A 19,485-nucleotide genomic window follows, 5' to 3' on the forward strand; every position below is an offset into this window, starting at 1 on the left:
CCAGGTTCAAACCCCAGCACCCACATGGCAGCTCACGACTGTCTGTAACTCTAGTTCTAGGGGACCTGACATACACACCAATGCACATAACATAAATCTTAAAAAGAAAAAGACAATGGGCCTCACTTGTGTGTGAGCGGCTGCAGAGGTTACTCGGGACAGACGGGCTGCACTGCAGGAGCACACAGAGCATAGATGAAGAGTGAGCAGAGCCACAGACCCAAATGCTCACTGCAGCTCTCCAGGAGGGGGTTTTCAGATCTAACAACATCGCCACCACTCTATGGAAAAACAGACAGCGGGCCAGATGAAGACCATGGGCTTTTAGCTCTAACGTTCCAGGATCTGTGGCTCCTCCCCTCCCATTTTAGACAGAAAACAGGGATAAACACCATGGGTTCAAAGGTGGGTGGGTGCTACCATTGCACAGAGCGACTGGATCATGGCAGATCTACCAATCTGTGCAAACAAGAAGATGTGGGCCACCCGGAGAAGCTGCCCGGTCTTTTATGTAGTTGAGGTGGCTAAAAAGAAAGGCTTTGGGCACTATCATGGTATGTATATTCAGGGAGCAGCGTGTGCCCCAGAGTTCTCCCAGGAATACGATCGCTCAGATGTAAAGCATCTACACCTGTCCAAAGTTGGGGAAGCAACCAACAGGACCCTGGTTCTAGAACCATATGACTGGGAACAAGACCCAGGGTGCTGACCTTCCAGCTCCCAAATGTGCATTGCCAATGCTCAGGTTCTGGCCTGGGAATTAGCTCACTGACAGAGCACTTGTCTAGTACGCCTGAAGCCCTAGCTCACACTCTCCAGTCCTGAGAGAGAAAATACCCAGAAGGCTGAGGTTCCATGCAGAGGTGATGTGAGGCACAACTGAACCCCAGGGCATAAGAACTGTGTTACTCACTGTTTTGGGGACGATCTGTTTCTTGGGCTGCCCGATCTTAAATGGGATCCTGTAAGAGGGAGAGACAGAGGGATGCTGTGAGACGTGGGGAAGGCTGGACGGCAGGAGGGGGTTAACACTTGGTGGTCTGTCCCCGTCCCCTGTCCCCTGTCCCCCCCCACCAACTGTCTCAGGGGGCATGTGAGCCAACAGCACCCAGTTTGGTTCTGGGACAGATCACGCTCACGCCAGCTCTTGGTCATTCCCATTAGCAGTCTGTCACTTCAACACACTGGGAAAGTGGGGGAAGGGAGACATCTTGAGGCTTGCAAACCTTGCTTTGAGGAACTAAGTGAGAAACATGGCTCCCTAGAACAGCTATCGTTCTTGAAAACATGTCCTTTAAAAAAGGCCACAAACATCCCTCATCGTCTGTAAGGCCTATTCGGCGTCCCCACAGGGGCTACAATGTATCTTGCAGGGTTTCTGGGGATGCTAAGGAAAGAGGATAAATCAAGGAGCATTTATAAGTGGCTAAAAACCAGACAGGATGAAATGTGGCAGACTTGGTAAAGAATCTGCCCAAGCCGGCCTTGAACTTGCTAAGAAGCTTGCTTACCAGGTTCCCATGTTAATTTGGAAAAGGCTGGACCTAACCTAAGGGAGATCATGGGGCTGGCTCAGGAGTGGAGCCCAGCTTCCACCTACCCGAGCAGGCTGCTCTATGCCTCTAGCAGCTGCCCTGGGGCCCCTTCTTGCTCTCAGGAGTGAGCGGACTGACACACAGACAATTGAGAGATCTCTTCCAGGTCTGCCGACAGGGCAGGGACGCTGTTAGTTTATGTTGGTGGCTAGCTGAGAACATCCACACGGTTCGTCCCCGTGGTGAAAGAAATGCTAACGTGTCTCCCCTACCTGTCCTGTCCCTAGGTCGGAAATGACTTAGGGGCCAGCTCTGGTTAGAAGGCCCCCAAACAGCCTCTCATTACTCTGCTCTCGGCTTCTGGGCCGATGGTGCCCGTGCTGTTCTGACCAACCCCTGGGCTCCATTCCCATCCTTCCTTTTAGTCATTCTCCCGCGCCCGCCTCCACCTGGCCCAAGTTGACCAACACTGCTGCTAACCCCAACGGTATAATTAACCACCGATAATAACCCCCAGACAGAGATCTGGTTGAGGGGATGGGCTGGCCTGAGTCACGGTGGTTTAAATTTAATTTCTGAAGGACATCCTGTTTATTGTTAACCCAGCCCCATAATTTGGGAGAGTTAACCCTTTGGGGTCTGGCTGAAAACGAAGTGTCTTGGGCTGTGTCATCATCGTCAGATGGGAAAAGGCTTGCTGTGGGACTGAAAGGGGGGTGGGGGGGAGGACTGTCGTTTAGTTTCTCAGCCCTAAAGGGGAAAAAGCTGGGTGTCGGGGAGCTGAGTTCTCTCTCCCAGCCCCATCACTTTGCCCAAGATTGGGAACTGGAGTTGACGGCTGATGAACAAGTACCCCGGCACCACTCTGGAGGCCACGCGCGCCTGGGTTCTGTGGGAACGAAGCTGCAGAGGGACGAGCGAGCCCAGGAAGCAGCTCCCCACTGATTTTACCACTGAACAAATGAGTCTCTCTGAAACTCAGTTTCTTCCACTAGGAAACCCGCTGGGCTAGCTGGCCCTCTTGCTTATCTACAAGGGAACTACACCCCAGGAATGTGAGGAGTGGGCAGAGGATCCTGAAGAACCCTGAGTGGCCTCAGAGTCTGGAACGACAGACCACGGGCAAGGAAGCTAGAGTTGGTGGCCGTCATCGGCAGCGTCATGGCCTCTGTAAACCTCACCTTAGAATCACAGACCTCATAGAGCAGCATTGCATCAGAGAAGTTTCTCCCACTTTAACCCTCTCATGCTGCAGATCTTAACAGACTCGGTGACAGGCCCAGAGTCACCGCGTCACTTCACTAGGGCCCCTGCTTCTCTCTGCCACTCACAGTTCAGTGTCCTCATGAACTGTTCTAGGTACTTGATGCTCAGAGTCTCAAAGTCTGTGGGGTCAGTTGGGGCTGATGGCTAAGGAACCTACAGATGAAGGAGAGCCTGTGTGGAACCGGGTGTTTTAGCACAAGGGAAACCATTCATACGCAGACGGAGCCAGGTCTCCACCGTAGTGACTGATGACAGCAACGGATCAGACGGGATTTCGTCAGACCATCATTTTTCAACTTGCTAACTCCAAACACACGTGCACCCGTTACAACACCTTCTGAGTAAAATAGACTTTTATTCTAGAGTTTCTGAAAAACTGTGAAGTATCATAATTACTGGGTCTCCTGTCCTGTTCTCCCTTATGAACATCTTATATTAGTATGGTCCATGAGTCGTGATTAATGTCCCTGGAGCGACATATTAAAGTCTGCTTTATTCTGCTACCTTAGTCTCTCCCTAACGCCCTTTGCAGAACCAGGATCCCATGCAGGCTAGCACACTACATTTCCTCCTTAACTGCCTCTTGGTGTGACAACGTCAAGACTTCTCTTGGCTTTGAGGCCCCTTTTTAAAGGGACCCTGGTCAGGCATTTTATAGCTAGAATGCCTCCCCCACACCCCTCGGGATTGGGGGGCGGGGCTGGAGAGATGGCTCAGTGGGTTAAGAGTACTGATTGCTCTTTCAGAGGACCAGAGTACAGTTCCCATCACCCACATGGGGCAGCCGACTGCCACCTACAACTCCAGCTTGAGGGGATCTGATGCCTTCCTCTGGCCCTGGCAGACACCCACACACATGTGGCACACATTCACACAGACACATAACATAAATAAATCTTAAAAAAGGAGACAGAGTCATTCTCCTCACGGAGGCTCTGCAGACATGACAGACCCCTGCTGCCCCCAATGAGCCACAGGCTAAGGAAGTGAGTGCTTCAAAGGCTCCCCACTGCGGTTCTGTCCCCCGTCCCGTGTCCCCCCCCCCTCCCGCCCCCGCTCCTTTCCACTAGGGAACCACCATTTACTTTACTCATCTAGTCCGCCATTCATATCAGCATAGACTTGGGGGTATTTTATACTCGGGGTCATGATCCAATACTGCTTTACCCTGATACTAACAACTGCTTCAGTCTGGCCACCGACAGCTTTGCGGTTAGTTCCTGTGACCCTCGGACATATTCCCATCAGTGTGTGAGCACGTGCCTGGGTTATGTGGTACTTCCTTTAGCTATGACACTCTGGCTCACCTTGTAGCTTTCTTGCTCTAGGTCCTGTTTTGGAGGAGAAACTTCCATTCCAATGTGCTCCAATAATGTGATCTTGATTTTCCTTTGGTCTTCTTTTCTATGTACCCAACGCATGGCTGTCTCTTAGTTTCTCTCAATCTTTACTCCTTATTTCCTGTCCCAGACTGGGAAATGATGCTGTCGGGACCACTTGGATCACACCGGGAAATGGGTACCAGCCACACCACCCAAATGGAGCCTTCCCACTTCCTAGCTTACTACGAGGAGCTCTTAAATCTACAGCTTTGCTTACTTAGAAAGCTTTCATTGAAAATTCAAGGAAAGGGTGAGAGGGAAGGGAAGAAGATCCCCTGCCAGCCATTATCTCTGTCTTAAAGATGACCAATAGTTCAGTGGTGTTAAATAAATATATATATTTACATGGGCTGAGAGAAAAACAGCTGAGGCAAATAGCAAGTGGTGGCAGCCTCAGCCCTGGGTGTGAGGATGTGGCCACTGTTTTCTTCTTTGTGCCTGCTGTAATTCTTCAAATAAGCCAAAGTGTGTGTGTGTGTGGGGGGGGAAGCAACCAAACAAAAAATCAACCCTTCAGTTTTTCCCTAACTACAAAAATAGCTCCTGATTAGTGTTAGAAACTTGGAAGACATGGAAAACACAAACGATGCAGAACACCAGAAGGCACACACACACCACAAAGGCCAAAACAAGCAGTGAGATGCTGAATTACCCCATGGACATGCATCTGCACACATATGTATATGTTTATACACGTTATGTAGTACTTCCTTTAACTGTGTATGTATATATGTGCACATGCCTTGACATAACCTTTTAAAATAAAGGAAATATATAACATGAATGTTTTCATATGTCAACATAGTTTTTTAACCTAGTATTTAAAGACTGTTCCATTCACAGACAGCAAGCATCTCCGTGCATTTGTGACATGATACTTTGTCTCACTTGCTCCCATCTCCCACTGTCCTCCCTCACCTAGCCTTTGCTTCAGCTTTCCTGTTACGTGGATCCCAGCACTCCACTCACTTCCCACTTCCCTTAAGATCCTTTCCTCTCATGATCCCTTTTCTAATTTTGTGATACGTACACAAGCACACACCCTTTCAAATTTAGCTTCTACATGAGGAAAACCACACATGGGATTTGTCTTTTGGAGACTGGCTTATTTTTGCTTAACATAATGACTTCCAGTTGCACCCCCCCCCCTTTTTTTTGCCTGCAAATGTCACGATTTCACTTTTCTTTATGGCTGCAAAAAATTCCTTTGCGTGTATGTCCCACATTTTCATTATCCATTTATTTGTTGACAGAATCGTAGGTTGGCTGCATTTCCTGGGTTTTGGGATTGGTACAGCTAGTCACGTGGACTGCAGGTATCACTTTGGCACACTGACCCAAGAAGGGGATAGCTGGCCCACATGGTGGTTCTATTTTCAGTATTTTGAGGAGCCTCCATCTGATTTCCACAGTGGTGGGACAAGTTTACACCCCATCAGCAGTGAACACAGGTTCCCCTTCCCCGACATTCTCACCCGCATTTATTATTATCCATTTTCATGCAACATGCCAATACAGTTTTCATCACCAATTTTTGTTTTTAAAAATGTTATACATTTATTTATTGTGTATGTGTACACACGTGCATGCTCTGGTACATGTGTGGAGGTCAGAGGACAATTGCCGAAGTCAGCTGTCTTTCTACTGTGGGGGCCGGGGATTGAACTCTGGTGGTCAGTTATAGGAGGAAGAGCCTTTCTCACTGAGCCACGTCGGCAGTGTATTGTTTTAAATCGGGGTCCTCTGCATTCCCAAGTATGACCCTCTTGCTGCCTCACCCTCTGGGGCTGGGATTACAAGCACATGTCATGACCCTGGCCATAACTTCCTTCTGAATTTCAAAGGCATTACTTTTTTTTGTCTTCCAACGTCCCAGTATGAAGTGATTTCTACCCTTTTTATGTGGTCCATTTTTCATTTTCTTTATGCAAGTCCAAAGGATGGTAGGTTTGTCTCGGTGTTTCACCACAGCGTGCCTCCTGGATCTGTTTCCGTCCACTGTGCTGACTTCTCACTGCGCAGTTCCAGTTTGGTAATCTCTCCGGTTTGATCGGGCTGACTCCCCTCCGTGGTCTGTTTTTTTCCGCCGCTGCAGCCTTGCTGCCAATCCATCCCTCTAGGTCTCTGATTTCTCTGCTTTTCAACATTTTTTAAAATTTTATCTTTTTGCTTGTTTGGTTTGGTTTTTCGAGACAGGGTTTCTCTGTGTAATGGCCCTGGCTGTCCTGGAACTCGCTCTGTAGACCAGGCTGGCCTCAAACTCAGAGATCCATCTACCTCTGCCTCCTGAGTGCTGGGGTTAAAGGCGTGCACCACCATATCCGGCTTAATTTTATCTTCTAATACTTGTAGAGAGTTGTTTGCATTTCTGCTATCAGGTTTTTCTTAAATTTCATGACTTTAATCCCAATGAGATGGTTTTAATTTAGTGCATTTTGCAAAGGAAGTTCAATAGTTAGTAATGACTTTAAAAGCACCTGGTCACTCCCACCTCAATGCACTACAGGCTGAGGCTGAAGCCGGGTTTTCCTTCTGTACTATTTACTTGACTAGCGCATCTTTGGACTTCAGAGTGTGGCTTTCTGAGCTGTCCTTTGTGGTGCCCTTTCGATTCTCCGCTGTCTCCTCTCTGGGGAGTGTAAGGACAGCTTACCCTTCCTTCTCCCTTGGCAGTCTCTCTATTTCTAGTCTTCACACAGTGGCTTCCATGCCCTCCCAGTCCCAACACCTATATGATAAGGGCTACAGGCCATATAGGCAAAGCTGAGTGGCATGAAGGGTAATCTTTAAAAAAAAAAAAAAAAAAAAAAAGTGAACAGTCAGAAGTTTAAACAAACAATAAAAATTAATTATGGTAGAAATGCTTTCAGTTTAGAAAAACAGGGTCACATGACCACAAGTGTAGAGCTCCTTCTAAAGGGGCTGGACAACAAGGTTCAATGCACGTGAAGTGTTTCCATGATAAGTGAGGTTTTGTTAGTTTTACAGAGTAAATCCACCTTTATGTCCCCTAGTGTAGCGCTCTGTCGGAGACGGAGCCTGCATCCTTCTCTTAGGACAGAGCGAGATGGAGATGGCTGGGCTCTACACTCCATCCAATCCTGGCCTTGAGGCCAGCTTCACCCCACTCTAGAGGTGTTTAGAGTTACCAGGTCCCGAGCTGCTGGGGTTCTGGAATGGAGAGTGGCATGGTTCTTGGTATTGCCCAATGCCAGTTTCAGGTCTGGCTTTTTCCTCCCATACAGGTGGGTATGAGGCAGTACTTCCTTGTGGCTTTGCTTTGTGTCTCCCTCGAGATGCCAGACATCTTTTTGTGTGTTCACTGACTAATACGTACCACTGGAGAAACACAGAGCTTTCTTTGGTTCTGTTGAGTTGTGAGAAGCCCATTACACTCTGGGTCTAAGTTCCTAATCAGATACATGACTTTTCCTCTCGCCTATGGATTTGTTTTTTAAAAAGTAACTGAATAAATGTTTCAAGTATTAAAGTTTAAAATTTTGATAAAGTTCAATTTACCTGACTTTTTTCTTCTTCTGATGTTCATGTTTGTCTAAGAATCTATGTCAAAGTCAGTACTGTAAGGATTTACTCCTATGTTTTCTTATGAGAGTTTTATAGTTGGGTTCTCACATTATAGGTCTTTGATCAATTTTGAATTAATTTTTGTATATGCTGTGATGCATCTCATTGCTTTGCAAATGCTGTCTTTTATCTTAGCAGTTTATTGAGAAGCCTGATCTTTGGGTTGTCTTGACGTCTTTGTGAAAATGCTGACTGGTCAAATGCAAAGGTAGATTCTGGACCCTCAGTTCCACTCCACTGGTCTGCATGCCAGCAGCGCCCCATCCTACTGCAGCTTTGGAGTAAGCTTTAAACAGAACTGTGAGCCCTCCAACTTTGCTCTTCTCAAGATTATTTTGATTATTCTGTGTCCCCTTTCTTTCCAGATGAATTTTAGTGGTTTATTTTTCACTCTTAAATCTTGTATCCATTTAGAATTTATTTTAAGTGTGTGACTAGACAGTTGCTTTAACAGGAATTAAAATTTATCTTTTTTATAAAGCTGGGTGTGCTGGCACACACTTACAATTTATAATCCCAGAGATGGAGGCAGGCAGATCCCTGGGGCTTGCTGGCCAATCAGCTCAGCCTACCTGGAGTTCCAGGCTGGTGAGAAGACAAGACCCACAGCACCTGGAGACAACAGCTGGGGTTGTTTCTGGCCCTGACACACTCGAGAACATGTACTATATAATTTTTTTTTGGTGTGTGTTGCTATGATTTTTTTCAGATAGGTTCTTACTCTGTGGCTCACAACAGCCTGGAACTCATTCCACAGCACAAGCTGACATTACATTCACAGCAATCCTCCTGCTTCAGCCTCCTAAGTGCTGGGATTACAGGCATGCACCATCATGCATGACTTTAAAATGTCTTTGAAAAAAATCAGATATTGGTGTTAAATATTTCTGTTGTTCCATATCACAGACAAATAACATGGGCTTAATTATTTAGGGTTACAAAAAACTCAACATCAAGTTCTCATTGCACGTCTTTCCCAGGTAATATTTAGGGCTATTTTTGTTTTATTATTCAAGATGAATCATCTGCTATGTCCTCCCTCCACACTAAAACCCTATAAATATATTTAATATCATCAGAAATGCATCACACTCCTAGGACTTTAAGTGCTGAAGAACCCACATCTTAGTTACATCTAAGTGTAAACATATGAGTTTACACTTAGGGAGCAAGAGTTCCATCTGCTCATTCAAGCCTTTTTTTTTTTTATTTCTTGGGACAGGGGTTCTCTGTGTAACAGTCATAGTTGTCCTGGAACTCACTCTGTAGACCAGACTGGCCTGGAACTCACTGAGATCCACATGCCTCTGCCTCCCAAGCACTGGGATTAAAGGCATGCACCATCACAGGCTGGCTTCATTCAAGTCTTTTTATTGTGCCCGGATTCTTTGTTTCTTTCCTTTCTTTTCTTTCTCTGTCTCCCCTCCCCTCCACTTTCTTTCTTAAATAGGGCTTTTACATTTATTTCATTGGCCATTAAGAGCCCAAAGTAGTATTTAAATGTGAAACTTCTAGCTCTATATGTCTTAGATAGGTTTCAGGGTGGTTAGTGTTCCCTACCCTCAGTGAAATGGGAGTCTTTTTCATTTTATCCTGCTTGATAATTTACCTTGCAACCACTCACCATACCTATATACTTAACATATAGCCTAAGAAATTAAGAAATTCAACTGTGGAAGGGAAACTACATTTTCTAAATAGATACAGGAAAATAATGACAAAATGCTCCCTTTCTTTACCAATACTTATACCTACTTCTTGTCTAGTTACTGTGTTAGCTAAAATTGCCTTTTTTGTTTTTGTAAGAATAAGATGGCTTTGCGTTTGATCTTTCACTATGAAATATGAAGGGAGCCACTGACTTCAGCCAGAAAGCCTGCAAAGGAAGGAAATAGTTTTCGGTTGCTAGATTACTAGAAGGCACAAAGATTGCATTTTTGGCAAGCCAATGTCTTGGCAGCATGCATCTGAGTGAGCAGTTTACTCTCCTAAGACATACCACTGTAATAAAATGAGCAAATACGGTTCCGAATATTGAACCATCCTGCCATGACTGGAGTGTTCTGCTTGGTAAGGGCGCAGGCTCATTAACCTCTACGTGTCTACATCTTGCTTTCCAATCATGACACACAGCTTATCAAGGACAGGGACTGAATGCGTTCCTTCTCTGCAACCCTGGCAGGCACTGTTTTCGGCACAGTGCAATGGTCTCAGCCTTTTGGTGAATGTTTAATGTGTCATTACTAAGGGCCATCTTTTTTGCCAAGTGCTATGTTAGGTTCTGGGGACATCAGGACGAATAAGGAAAACCCATGCCATGACCTCATGGAGCTTTTATTTCATCCCACAGTGATGAATGATTAAATGAATGAGCAAAAGGAATGCACGGTCCCAAGCTTGGGTCCTGCAAAATACTACACTGTGATTTGGGGTTCCTGAAAGACACACAAACAACCTCCTCTGCCGACACGAGCACTCTTAGACAAGGGTCTATAAACAACCAAAAAGATAACAGCCTTTGGGCTTCCAATCTGATGTGTGATCAAACTAAATGGAAAAGGAGTGCCACTAGCCAGCGGCAGATCAGCGTTGGCCTTGGGCCTCAGAAGCAAAGCCTGGAGAAGTTTCCAGAGCCTGAGTCAAGAATATATATATATATATATATATATATATATATATATATATATAATTTTTATTTTATGTGTATGAGTGTTATGCCTGCATGTATGCATGCATACCATGTGCCTGCAGAAGCCAGAAAGGTATCAGATACCTGGAGTCACAGATTGTGGTTAGGCACCATTTAAGTGCTGGGAATTGAACTCAGGTCCTCTGCAAGAGCAACTGCTCTTAACCACTGAGCCATCTCTCCAGTCCCCAAGGCAAAGTATTCTAAAGAGCTTTTGAGGATACTACAAAGGGAGAGGAGTCTCCTAGGTTCTCGGATATAACCCCTTTGTGCCCAGGAAATGGCTAGAAACGGGGGGTGGGGGTGGGGGGAGATGGGCTGCTCCCTGGCACTGACATGGGGCACATTCTCAATGCACAGTGGTAGATGACAAGGAGGGACAGAAGAAACTGTAGCCCAGCCACCGCACCAGGCTCTCTGCCTCTCCATTCCCGTGGCACAGTCAGGCTAGGAGAGGCAGCTGCTCTCGGGGGTGGCAGCATGCACGAGCGAGCGGCAGCCAGGGCGCAGCTGGGTCACCCGAGGCTTGTGGTCCTCCAGGACAAGGAGGCCAACGGGGCTTCTTCCTCTTGGCCCAGCTTTTCTTGCTGGGGACCAGTGGGGCAAGCAAGCAGTAGCCCAGAGAGAAAGCAAGGCTTGCTCCCTGGAGAATCCATCTCTATGTTCTGGGAGAAATCAAGAGGTTTGTGGTTCTCTCTCTGGAATGGGAGTCACTCCTCAGCTCTGCTGGCTCTCTACAAACACAAGCACCAGAGGCCAGGGGAAGGGATATTTTGGTCTCACTAACAAAATGGAGAAAACAGTCCTCAGCCTCTCGCATGCCTCACCTCAGAAAGAAAAAAACCAAAAAACAAAAAACCAAGTTCCGTGTGTACAGAGGGAAAGGACTCCTTTTTTTTTTTTTTTTCTCACAATAAAGAAAAGTCAACAGGATGTTCTCCAAAGCTACAAATATACTTCTTCCAAACAGTAAATATCTCTATTAGCAGCATGATGCCAGTTGGCTAATTCTGTCTGTCTCAGTGAAACCTTCCAAAAAAGTTCCTGCTCTTGTGTAACAACATCTATTTACAAAACGGCTCTTTTGCATTCTCCATTTGGTAGGTTTCTCAATCCCTTGTTTCCTCACCCGCCTCTACTGCAGGGGCAGAGACAACAGGCTGACCCAGATGGCGCTTGGGTGGGGATCCCCTGGGTCACCCCAGCACATCACTCGATTCCTGCCTTCTTGGGAGCGTCCCCTGTACCTATCACATGCAACAGCTGGGGGTTCGAACCTCCATACGCCTCTTGGCTTCACCTGGCTTTCCAAAATTTGTTTCTAGTAAATGGGAATCTAGGCCTGGGGGGGGGTGAGGAGAACCCCCAGAATGATTCAGGCTCCCCCATCCTGTACCTTTTGCTATGTCCAGCTGGGAAGAGACACACGAACACACAGGCTGGGGGGTGGGGGGTGAGAAGAAAGGAGGACCGAGCAAGAGTGGGCGGTGGTTGATAGTGGCTGAAACCCTGGCTCCCCAGGGAGTGGTCTGGGCCTGAGTCACTGTCTCAGAAAGAGAGGAAGGTGGGCGTGAGGCAGCAGCTTCTCCAGGCCCTGGCCCTGCCCCCAGCCTTTAGAGACTGTCTTTGGAGTCCTGCCTGCTCTGGTTTGAGGCCCACAAGGCCACCACCACCACCACTTTAACAATCAGAAAAGTAGAGGATCAGGGCCTGGGTCAGGGCCAGGCAGGGCTTATCAAGTCATGCGGCACTGTCAGAACAGGTGCTCAACGGATCTGTCTTCCCCAGTTGCTAAGCTGAAGGCCAGAGAAAGGTCAGCCTGAGAAAGGGCAGGGCAGACTCCCTCAGAGTAACAACCTGGGTTAAAATCCTCCACCTCAGTGCCTGTATGACCTTGATATGCTTGGCATGAATTAGCTGCATCCCAAACTAGAGAACGTGGGACAGGGACCCCTGGCCTGCTATTCCTTTGAAGAGGGTGCGTGCACAATTCAAAATTAAAGCCATGACTCTGTGACTTGGCTGACTTGTGAGTGGGACCAGGACAATCCAGCAGCTCAGCTGTGATCCCTCCTTCCCGATGCTCCCCAAGCTGCCCACTGAGGAGGAGGAGACAGAATGAGTCACATTGTGTTAGGTCATGTAAGCAAGGATGCCACCTAATCGAAGTGAGCATTTATTAAGCATCTACTGTGGCCAGATTCTAGGTGCTTCTGATACAGCAACTCACATGAAGTGCTCTACTCCCGTGCTTCATGGGGCAGCACCAGAGGAGGCCTGGCGTCAGACTGCTGGGGTTCAAATCCTGGCTGTGCCCAGCCGCTATGACATTCACACAAGTCACCTCAACTTCCTCAGTTTCCCCAGCTATAAAATAGGGCAAGCGTCTACTTATCCCACAGGGCTGCTGAGGGAGCTAAGTGAGTTCAATCTTTGAAACAGCGCCTGACATGCAGCCAGCGGTGTGGAGACACTTGCTGGGGTGGTGGTGGCCGTGCTACTGAGGGGAAGATCAAACTGAGGAGGCCTGGAGGGAGGGCTGCACAGAGCGACAGAAATAAAAACGCCCAGGGAGGGGTCGGAAGCTGGAAATTGTGTGTTGTTCTTGAGGCAAGCAGCTGTCCTGTAGCAGACTGTACCCCAACCAGGGCTGACTTATCCCTCAGCCTATCCCAGTGGGGGATTTCTCCTTAAAGAGTGGGAGGATTTGTGCCAGCGGTCTAAGAGGCTGACACATGCTTAAAGGCCAAGAAAGGCCAAGACAGAAAATTCAAGGTGTCTGGTGACGGTGACCTAAGGATCTTGGAGTGTTTGACAGACAGGCCACCATCTCTTCTCACGAGGGTAGGAAAGGGCGGGCGCCCAACTGTCCAGACGCTGCTGGAGCTCCCCCAGGATCCCGCCTCACTGCTGTCTTTTTTGTTACCCTGGAGTAATCACCATTCTGGATTCAGGACTTCTTATCTGCTTTCTCACATTTTCACTACATGTGTCCATAAGCAAAACCTATTGTCATTTTCTTGGCCTAAACTTTACGGAAGTAGCAAATGCCATTTAGATGCCAGCTTTTACACTCAGTGGTATACACTTCTGAGAATCATCCATGTTTTGTTTTTTTTTTTCCCCAGAGGTGAGGACCGAACCCAGGGCCTTGTGCTTGCTAGGCAAGCGCTCTACCACTGAGCTAAATCCCCAACCCCATTCATCCATGCTCTTATACAGACTTATACCTCGCTCTCAATCTGTAGCCCAGGCTGGCCTCAAACTCATGATGCTCCTGCCTCAGTACTCTAAGCGCTGGGATTACACATGTGTGCCACTGTGCCTGGCTTCCTGGCTCATGTAACATGCCACTTCACTATGTCCATGGATTACAGTTGCTGGGCCTCTATCTACGGTGACAAAGCTGCCTGCTGGCATGTCTGTCATCTGGGGTTCAGGCTGCTGTGGCTCCTCCCACTGTAGTGGGTACCAGAGTCCCACTTACCCCTCTAGCCCCCAACTCCCAAGTGAGTTCCCACTACTCCTCCCCCTCAGTCCTTTTTGCCCCTCTGAGGGCCGTGAGATGGCATGAGTGGTCTCATCTTGTTTGCCTGGAATCTGGTAAGGCCGGGCGTTTCCACAGGCTCCCTTTTCTGGAAAGTGACAGAGATGGGTAGGTATTCTTCACAGCTGTCCCTCTCTCCGGATTTCTCCTCTCTTCTCTTTTCCCTTCCCTTCCTCTCTCCCCCTCCTCCTTCCTCTGTCTCCGCCTCTTTTTTGGTTTTGGGGATTGAACAGAGAGCCTTCGGCATGCTAAGCAAGTGCTCTACCACTAATTTACATCCCCACCCCACCCCCTTTAAGAATGTTATTTTTAGTCGAGGTCTTATAAGCAAGCAAAACCAGCCAAATAAACACCTATATTTAGGTTGCTGAAGTCACAAGTGCTAGTTTGAAGTCTGAATATTTGTGACCATATTCCTGCACAGTTTATTTTTCAAACTGGAATCCATGGAAAAACCTATCAAATTTCTTTCTGGGGTGCTCGGTTCCAGGGCACACAGATCAATTTATGTTTATGTTTCTAATCCAGGGCACACAGATCAAAATAGGTATATGTTTCACAACATATACACATATATACTATATATGTATATACGTGTGTGTGTGTGTGTGTGTGTGTGTGTGTGTATATATATATATATATATATATCCAAAAATCAATGGAGATGACTCATTCTTTAAAACATGAAAGAAAATAACAGAGGATATTGGAATATATATATGTGTATATATCTCACATATACTATGTGAAACTTTTATTGCTCACGAATATGAATGTGTGTGTGCACACGCACGTGTGCATGTGTGTACGTGTGTGAGAGTGTGTGTGTGTGTGTGTGTGTGTATGAGAGAGAGAAAGAGAGGTCAAAGATATTTCTAGGGCAAGGCGACGACTCAGTTGGTTAAGTCCTTGCTTGCAAGCATGTGGACCTGAGCCTGAATCCCAGCACACATGTAAAATGTCAGGTAAGGTGGCCAGTGCCTGGAATCCAGTGCAGTGCAGACAGGCAGAGGTGGGGCGTGCTGGCCGGTCAGCCTCGCCTTAGCAGGGACTGCTGGGCCAGTGAGAGGCTTGGTCTCAAAGAACAAGGTGGGGGGCACCTGAGGAACAACATACAAGAGTGACCTCCGGCCAACACACACACACACACACACCATACACATATGGGGTGTGTGTGCATATTTCTAACTACAAATATAAAACTGTTGGGAAGGTATCATACAAGAAGCCTTTCAAGACTTCATTCTTCCTCCTTTCTGAGCTATCCTGCAGGCCATAGCCACAAGAATAGAAATCATTGCTTTCGCTATCCTACCTCCCTACTTAAAAGCCTTCCATTTTCCAAAAGCCAGGCTCAATTTCAATTCCTCAGCAGGGCACCAAGAGGAGAACAAAAAGTGACTCCAAACTAGAGTGCCAATTCCCACCAGTGAGCCTGGTCCAACCATTATTTACTGTTTTGGCCTCCCTACTGACAGTCCCTACCAAACACTCCCCATGCACCCTCGCCAACCACCTTTCCCACACTCTTCACCTGGATCTGTCTTTCAGGTCCCCATGGAAACAGTAGGCACTTGCTAGGTCAAAGTTCAATTAAAATCGGCTTGGAATCGCTCTTGACATCATCCTGACCTGTGCTCGCTAGTACTTTCCAGGCACTCATGAAAGGAAAGTGTTGACTCTTACAGCTGTCCAAACGTCCCTCAACATTCAGCACCCTTGTATATTGTCAATGTTTACCAGCATTTAATCAACACATCGGTTGAGCACCATCTGTGTGCATCACACTACACAGCTCCATAAACCCATCAGAACTTACAAAGGTCTTAGGAGGGAAAGGCATTTACTGACACCTAACCTTCCAGACATGGTCTGTGGAACGTCAACTGTTCCCCTTCCAAACACTGCAGACTGAGTCTGAGGACTAGCAGTATCTGAGAGGAAGGTGGATGATAGAAGCCTGAATGTCCTTCTGCACACAGTCCTCATGCTTACCAGAAGATTCCTGTGGGAGAGCATCTTCTGGGATTATCTAATCCACGTTACAGAGGGAGAAAACAAGCCTGGAGAGGCTGACCAGCCACCCTGTGAGCAGCAAAACCTGGACTTGAACTCAGTACTCAACTCCCTAGTCCAACTTACCTCTATACTTTTAATTTCCTTCCTTCTCAAATGACTAGACACCTTCAGCACCCCTCCGCTCTCAGCTCTCATCATCTAAACCTTGGATTATCGAGATACATAGATCCAGGGAAAGCTACAGTTCCTGGAGACAATTGATCAAAGTCACTATTTTTGTTTGTTTTGGATACAGGGTCTCACTGTGTATTCCTAATTGGCTTGGAACTTACAATGTAGACCAGACTGGCCTCAAACTCACAAAGATCCACCTGCCTCTGCTTCCCTAGTGCTTGGATTAAAGGCATATGCCACCATGCCTGGTAACTACTCTTCATTGAACTTAATTTTCTCTATATGCCATACTGGACACACTTATGCAGAAACTAGTGGATCAGGGATGGGGAAGAAGTGGAGGTTGGCATTTGATTTGGGGCCAAGAAGGGAGTTAGTGCTCTGAGAGGCAAATATCCAATGCTTTCTTCCTAATAGGACAGGTCACTGGCCATAAGCCTTGCTGGGAAGCTAATGGGTGGGTGGGTGGTAGTGCAGGTACCCACTAAATAAACAGGGGGTGGGCAGGCTGCCTGCACAGAGGAAGCAGAAAACAAAGACCTCTTACTCTTCACGCAAAGTCCACAGTGTGCAAAGGGCATCAATATTAGACATTTCTCACTGTGACATTTTGAAAGTACAGCCTCGCCCAGAACAATGGATACCCTTTGGGCACCATGGACCATGGTAGCCTTAGGCCTTATTTAACGATGCTTGGCATAGTCCATGTACTTGGTGAACTTGACCCTGGGCATCAGCCTCCCATGATGGCTCTACGTCACTCTGGTCTCTTCCCTTAGTGAAAATTCCAGGCCCAGATGAATGGAAGGATTCATTCTGGGAGCAGGAAAACCACGCTAGGAGTGAATCACAAGGGCCCAACCCTCGCTCCTCTGCCAGCCATTGAGCTGGGAACTGAGTGCGATTGTGTGCCCAGGCGCTGGTGTGGGTCTCCTCTCTGGGAGAGAGGGTCAGGGTCCACGCAAGAGATGACGTAGAAGCCCTCTAAACAGGAAGAGAAAAGAATCTCAGCGTCCAGGGACAAAGCCACCCTTTTGGTCGTGACCCTCAATCTGAGGAGGTACTAAGATGTGCCTGTACTGGTACATTAGTTCATGAAAACCTCAGCTCCTGGCAGTTGCTGCCAATTTCAATTCTCCCCAACCTGATGGGCTTCAGGGAAAGGGCCGCTAGTTTTTCAGAAAAAGAAACATTCTGAAAGACAGATGAAAACAACTTGTGTCAGCTCATCTGGAGAATCCATACCTCTGTGGTCTCTGTTCTACTCTCTTTCCAATTAGTAAAGAGGAAGAAAAAAAAACATTCCATTTTTTAAAAGTATAAATGCCAGTCTAAACAAAAAAGCACGTGTATTTTCTGCTTTCTACTTCAAACAAAATAAATAAAGCAAGAGAAATTTAAAGATTCAAGAGGCACAACACAAGACGACTTCAGTAGTCAAGCTATAACAAGACGGGGAAGTCAGCTTTTGGGGGTTTCAGCCCTTTGCTGAATTCTTGGAACGAGAGGTTGAGGGGAACTGAACGGCTCCTGCTGGGGCTTATTAGAGCGTTGCAGGGGGTGTCCCTTCACCGCTGCTCCAGCTGCCTGACATCTGTCCACAGATTAATCTCAATCTGAGAAGCTGGTGAAGGAAGGGGCAGACATGGTTTAGACTGTACATTAGAGAGCTATCCCTGACATTGACTGACATGAGCTGCTTGTGGCCAAAGCTTGGTCTCCACTGGTGGTCAAGCGTGAAAGCCTTCCCAGAGGGTGACTAGCTAATTTCACTCATTCATAGCTGACTACCATGCACTTATTTTGCATAACAGGCTGGGAGCTCTGAGCAAGTATGGCCTCTACATTAATAGACCCTGGGCTCTAAAGAGGACTGATTCATCTCGTACCTCTCTGGGAGCCAATTTATTCATACAAATGCATTATAAACAGTTGGAGTTTGTGAGGCGGGGTATTGTGGACACACAGGCTCTTGGGTCTAACGGCAAAGTCCTTGACATGGACAGTCTTTAAAGAAGCCCTGGGAAGGCAGAAAATTCATAGCTTTTTTCTTGTGACGATTAAAAAAAAACAAAAACAGAGCAACGAATAAATAAGGCTTTGGGGAAAAGCGAACCTTCTACAACAAGCTAAACACAAACATTAGGAAGTGTCCACTGTGAGCTCCTCACCACTTGCAACTGGACACTCCAGCTCTAGGGCTCCTTGGTTTGACGAATCCCATAAAATTGGAGAGAACTATGTCTATTTTAGAGGGCGGGCATTGGTTCACAGCCCTGGAAAGATTCAAACAGTCCAGTCACACATTGAAAGGGTGTGTGTGGTGTGACTCTGGCCCCTTCCATGTGAGAATCAACTTTTACATTTTTAAAAAGAATTTTGTCTTTTGAGGACTGTTTGGGTGGTACTATTTCAGTTGTCTGAACGCAGATGGATTTTTTTGATCAGAGAACTGTGCCTAGACTGCCTCAGTGAGGGACACAGCTCCGGAGCGGACAGGCGTGGTGGAGAGATGCTCACGGGAGCGAAGGAAGACAGACTCCGCCTCAATGGATACTTGAGAGAAGAGGGAAGAGAGATTCCTCACACCAAGGAGCTGGAAAGAGACGAGTTGGGAGAGAGAGCAGGCAACAGGATCAGGAGCAGGGGTCCCAGGCTAGGGGATCCTCCAGCCTGCCTTCCCGGGAGTCCGGCCGAGAGATGGAGCCTCCGGGAGGGCACCGAGGAGGTTCCCGGAACCACTAAGGAGCGGGGCTGTCGGGCTGCCCTTGGCTCCAGCCGACGCCGCCCGGCCTCACTCACCAGCTCATGGTCCCAAACCCACGCCTGCCACCGGGGTCCTCGGCAGAAAGTTGGTTCTCGAGGATCACTTCCGGATTCGGTCAGTCTCCAGGAAGTGATGTAGGGCCCGCCTCCTCTACCCGGAAGGGGCGGGAAGGAGGCGGGTCTGCGCGTTAACCCTTTGTTCGCTTGCTGTTTGAGTTTCCTTTGCAAGATAGGGTTGCGCCCTGGATCGGGCTGTGAGGCTGTCTACATAGAGCCCTTCACGGGCTAGTCACCGCAGTTTCTCTGTCTGATATGGGGTTTCTAGCCCAGAGACCCAAGCAACAACTGTCGTGGGGAAGGAGCTAGAGGAGACGCAGTGGAAGAGAAGCTTGGGTTTACTCTATACTCTTTCGTATCTATAAAATATTGCATGTCTCACATGCATCACCTGTAACAACAAGTGGGTGTCCCTGTGTCCCCTTCCTCCCCTCCCACCCCCCGCCTTTCAAAGTGGGCTCAAAT

At 47.5% G+C, this 19,485-nt stretch overlaps 1 protein-coding gene across 1 annotated transcript in view; it reads right to left on the minus strand.

The window, feature by feature from the left end:
• The window catches only part of Bin3 (bridging integrator 3), a 38,326-nt gene extending 19,220 nt beyond the window's left edge, over positions 1–19,106 (minus strand). Inside the window, exons 1-2 of the mRNA XM_028877577.2 lie at positions 19,000–19,106; positions 914–962 (exon numbers count right to left, since the gene is read on the minus strand). Of these exons, the coding sequence (XP_028733410.1) occupies positions 914–962; positions 19,000–19,007 (57 nt within the window). The 5' untranslated portion in view covers positions 19,008–19,106. The remainder of the gene's footprint in view (positions 1–913; positions 963–18,999) is intronic.
• Positions 19,107–19,485: the final 379 nt, after the last annotated feature.

The sequence above is a fragment of the Peromyscus leucopus genome, chromosome 9 (assembly GCF_004664715.2).
Source record: "Peromyscus leucopus breed LL Stock chromosome 9, UCI_PerLeu_2.1, whole genome shotgun sequence".
NCBI lineage: Eukaryota > Metazoa > Chordata > Mammalia > Rodentia > Cricetidae > Peromyscus > Peromyscus leucopus.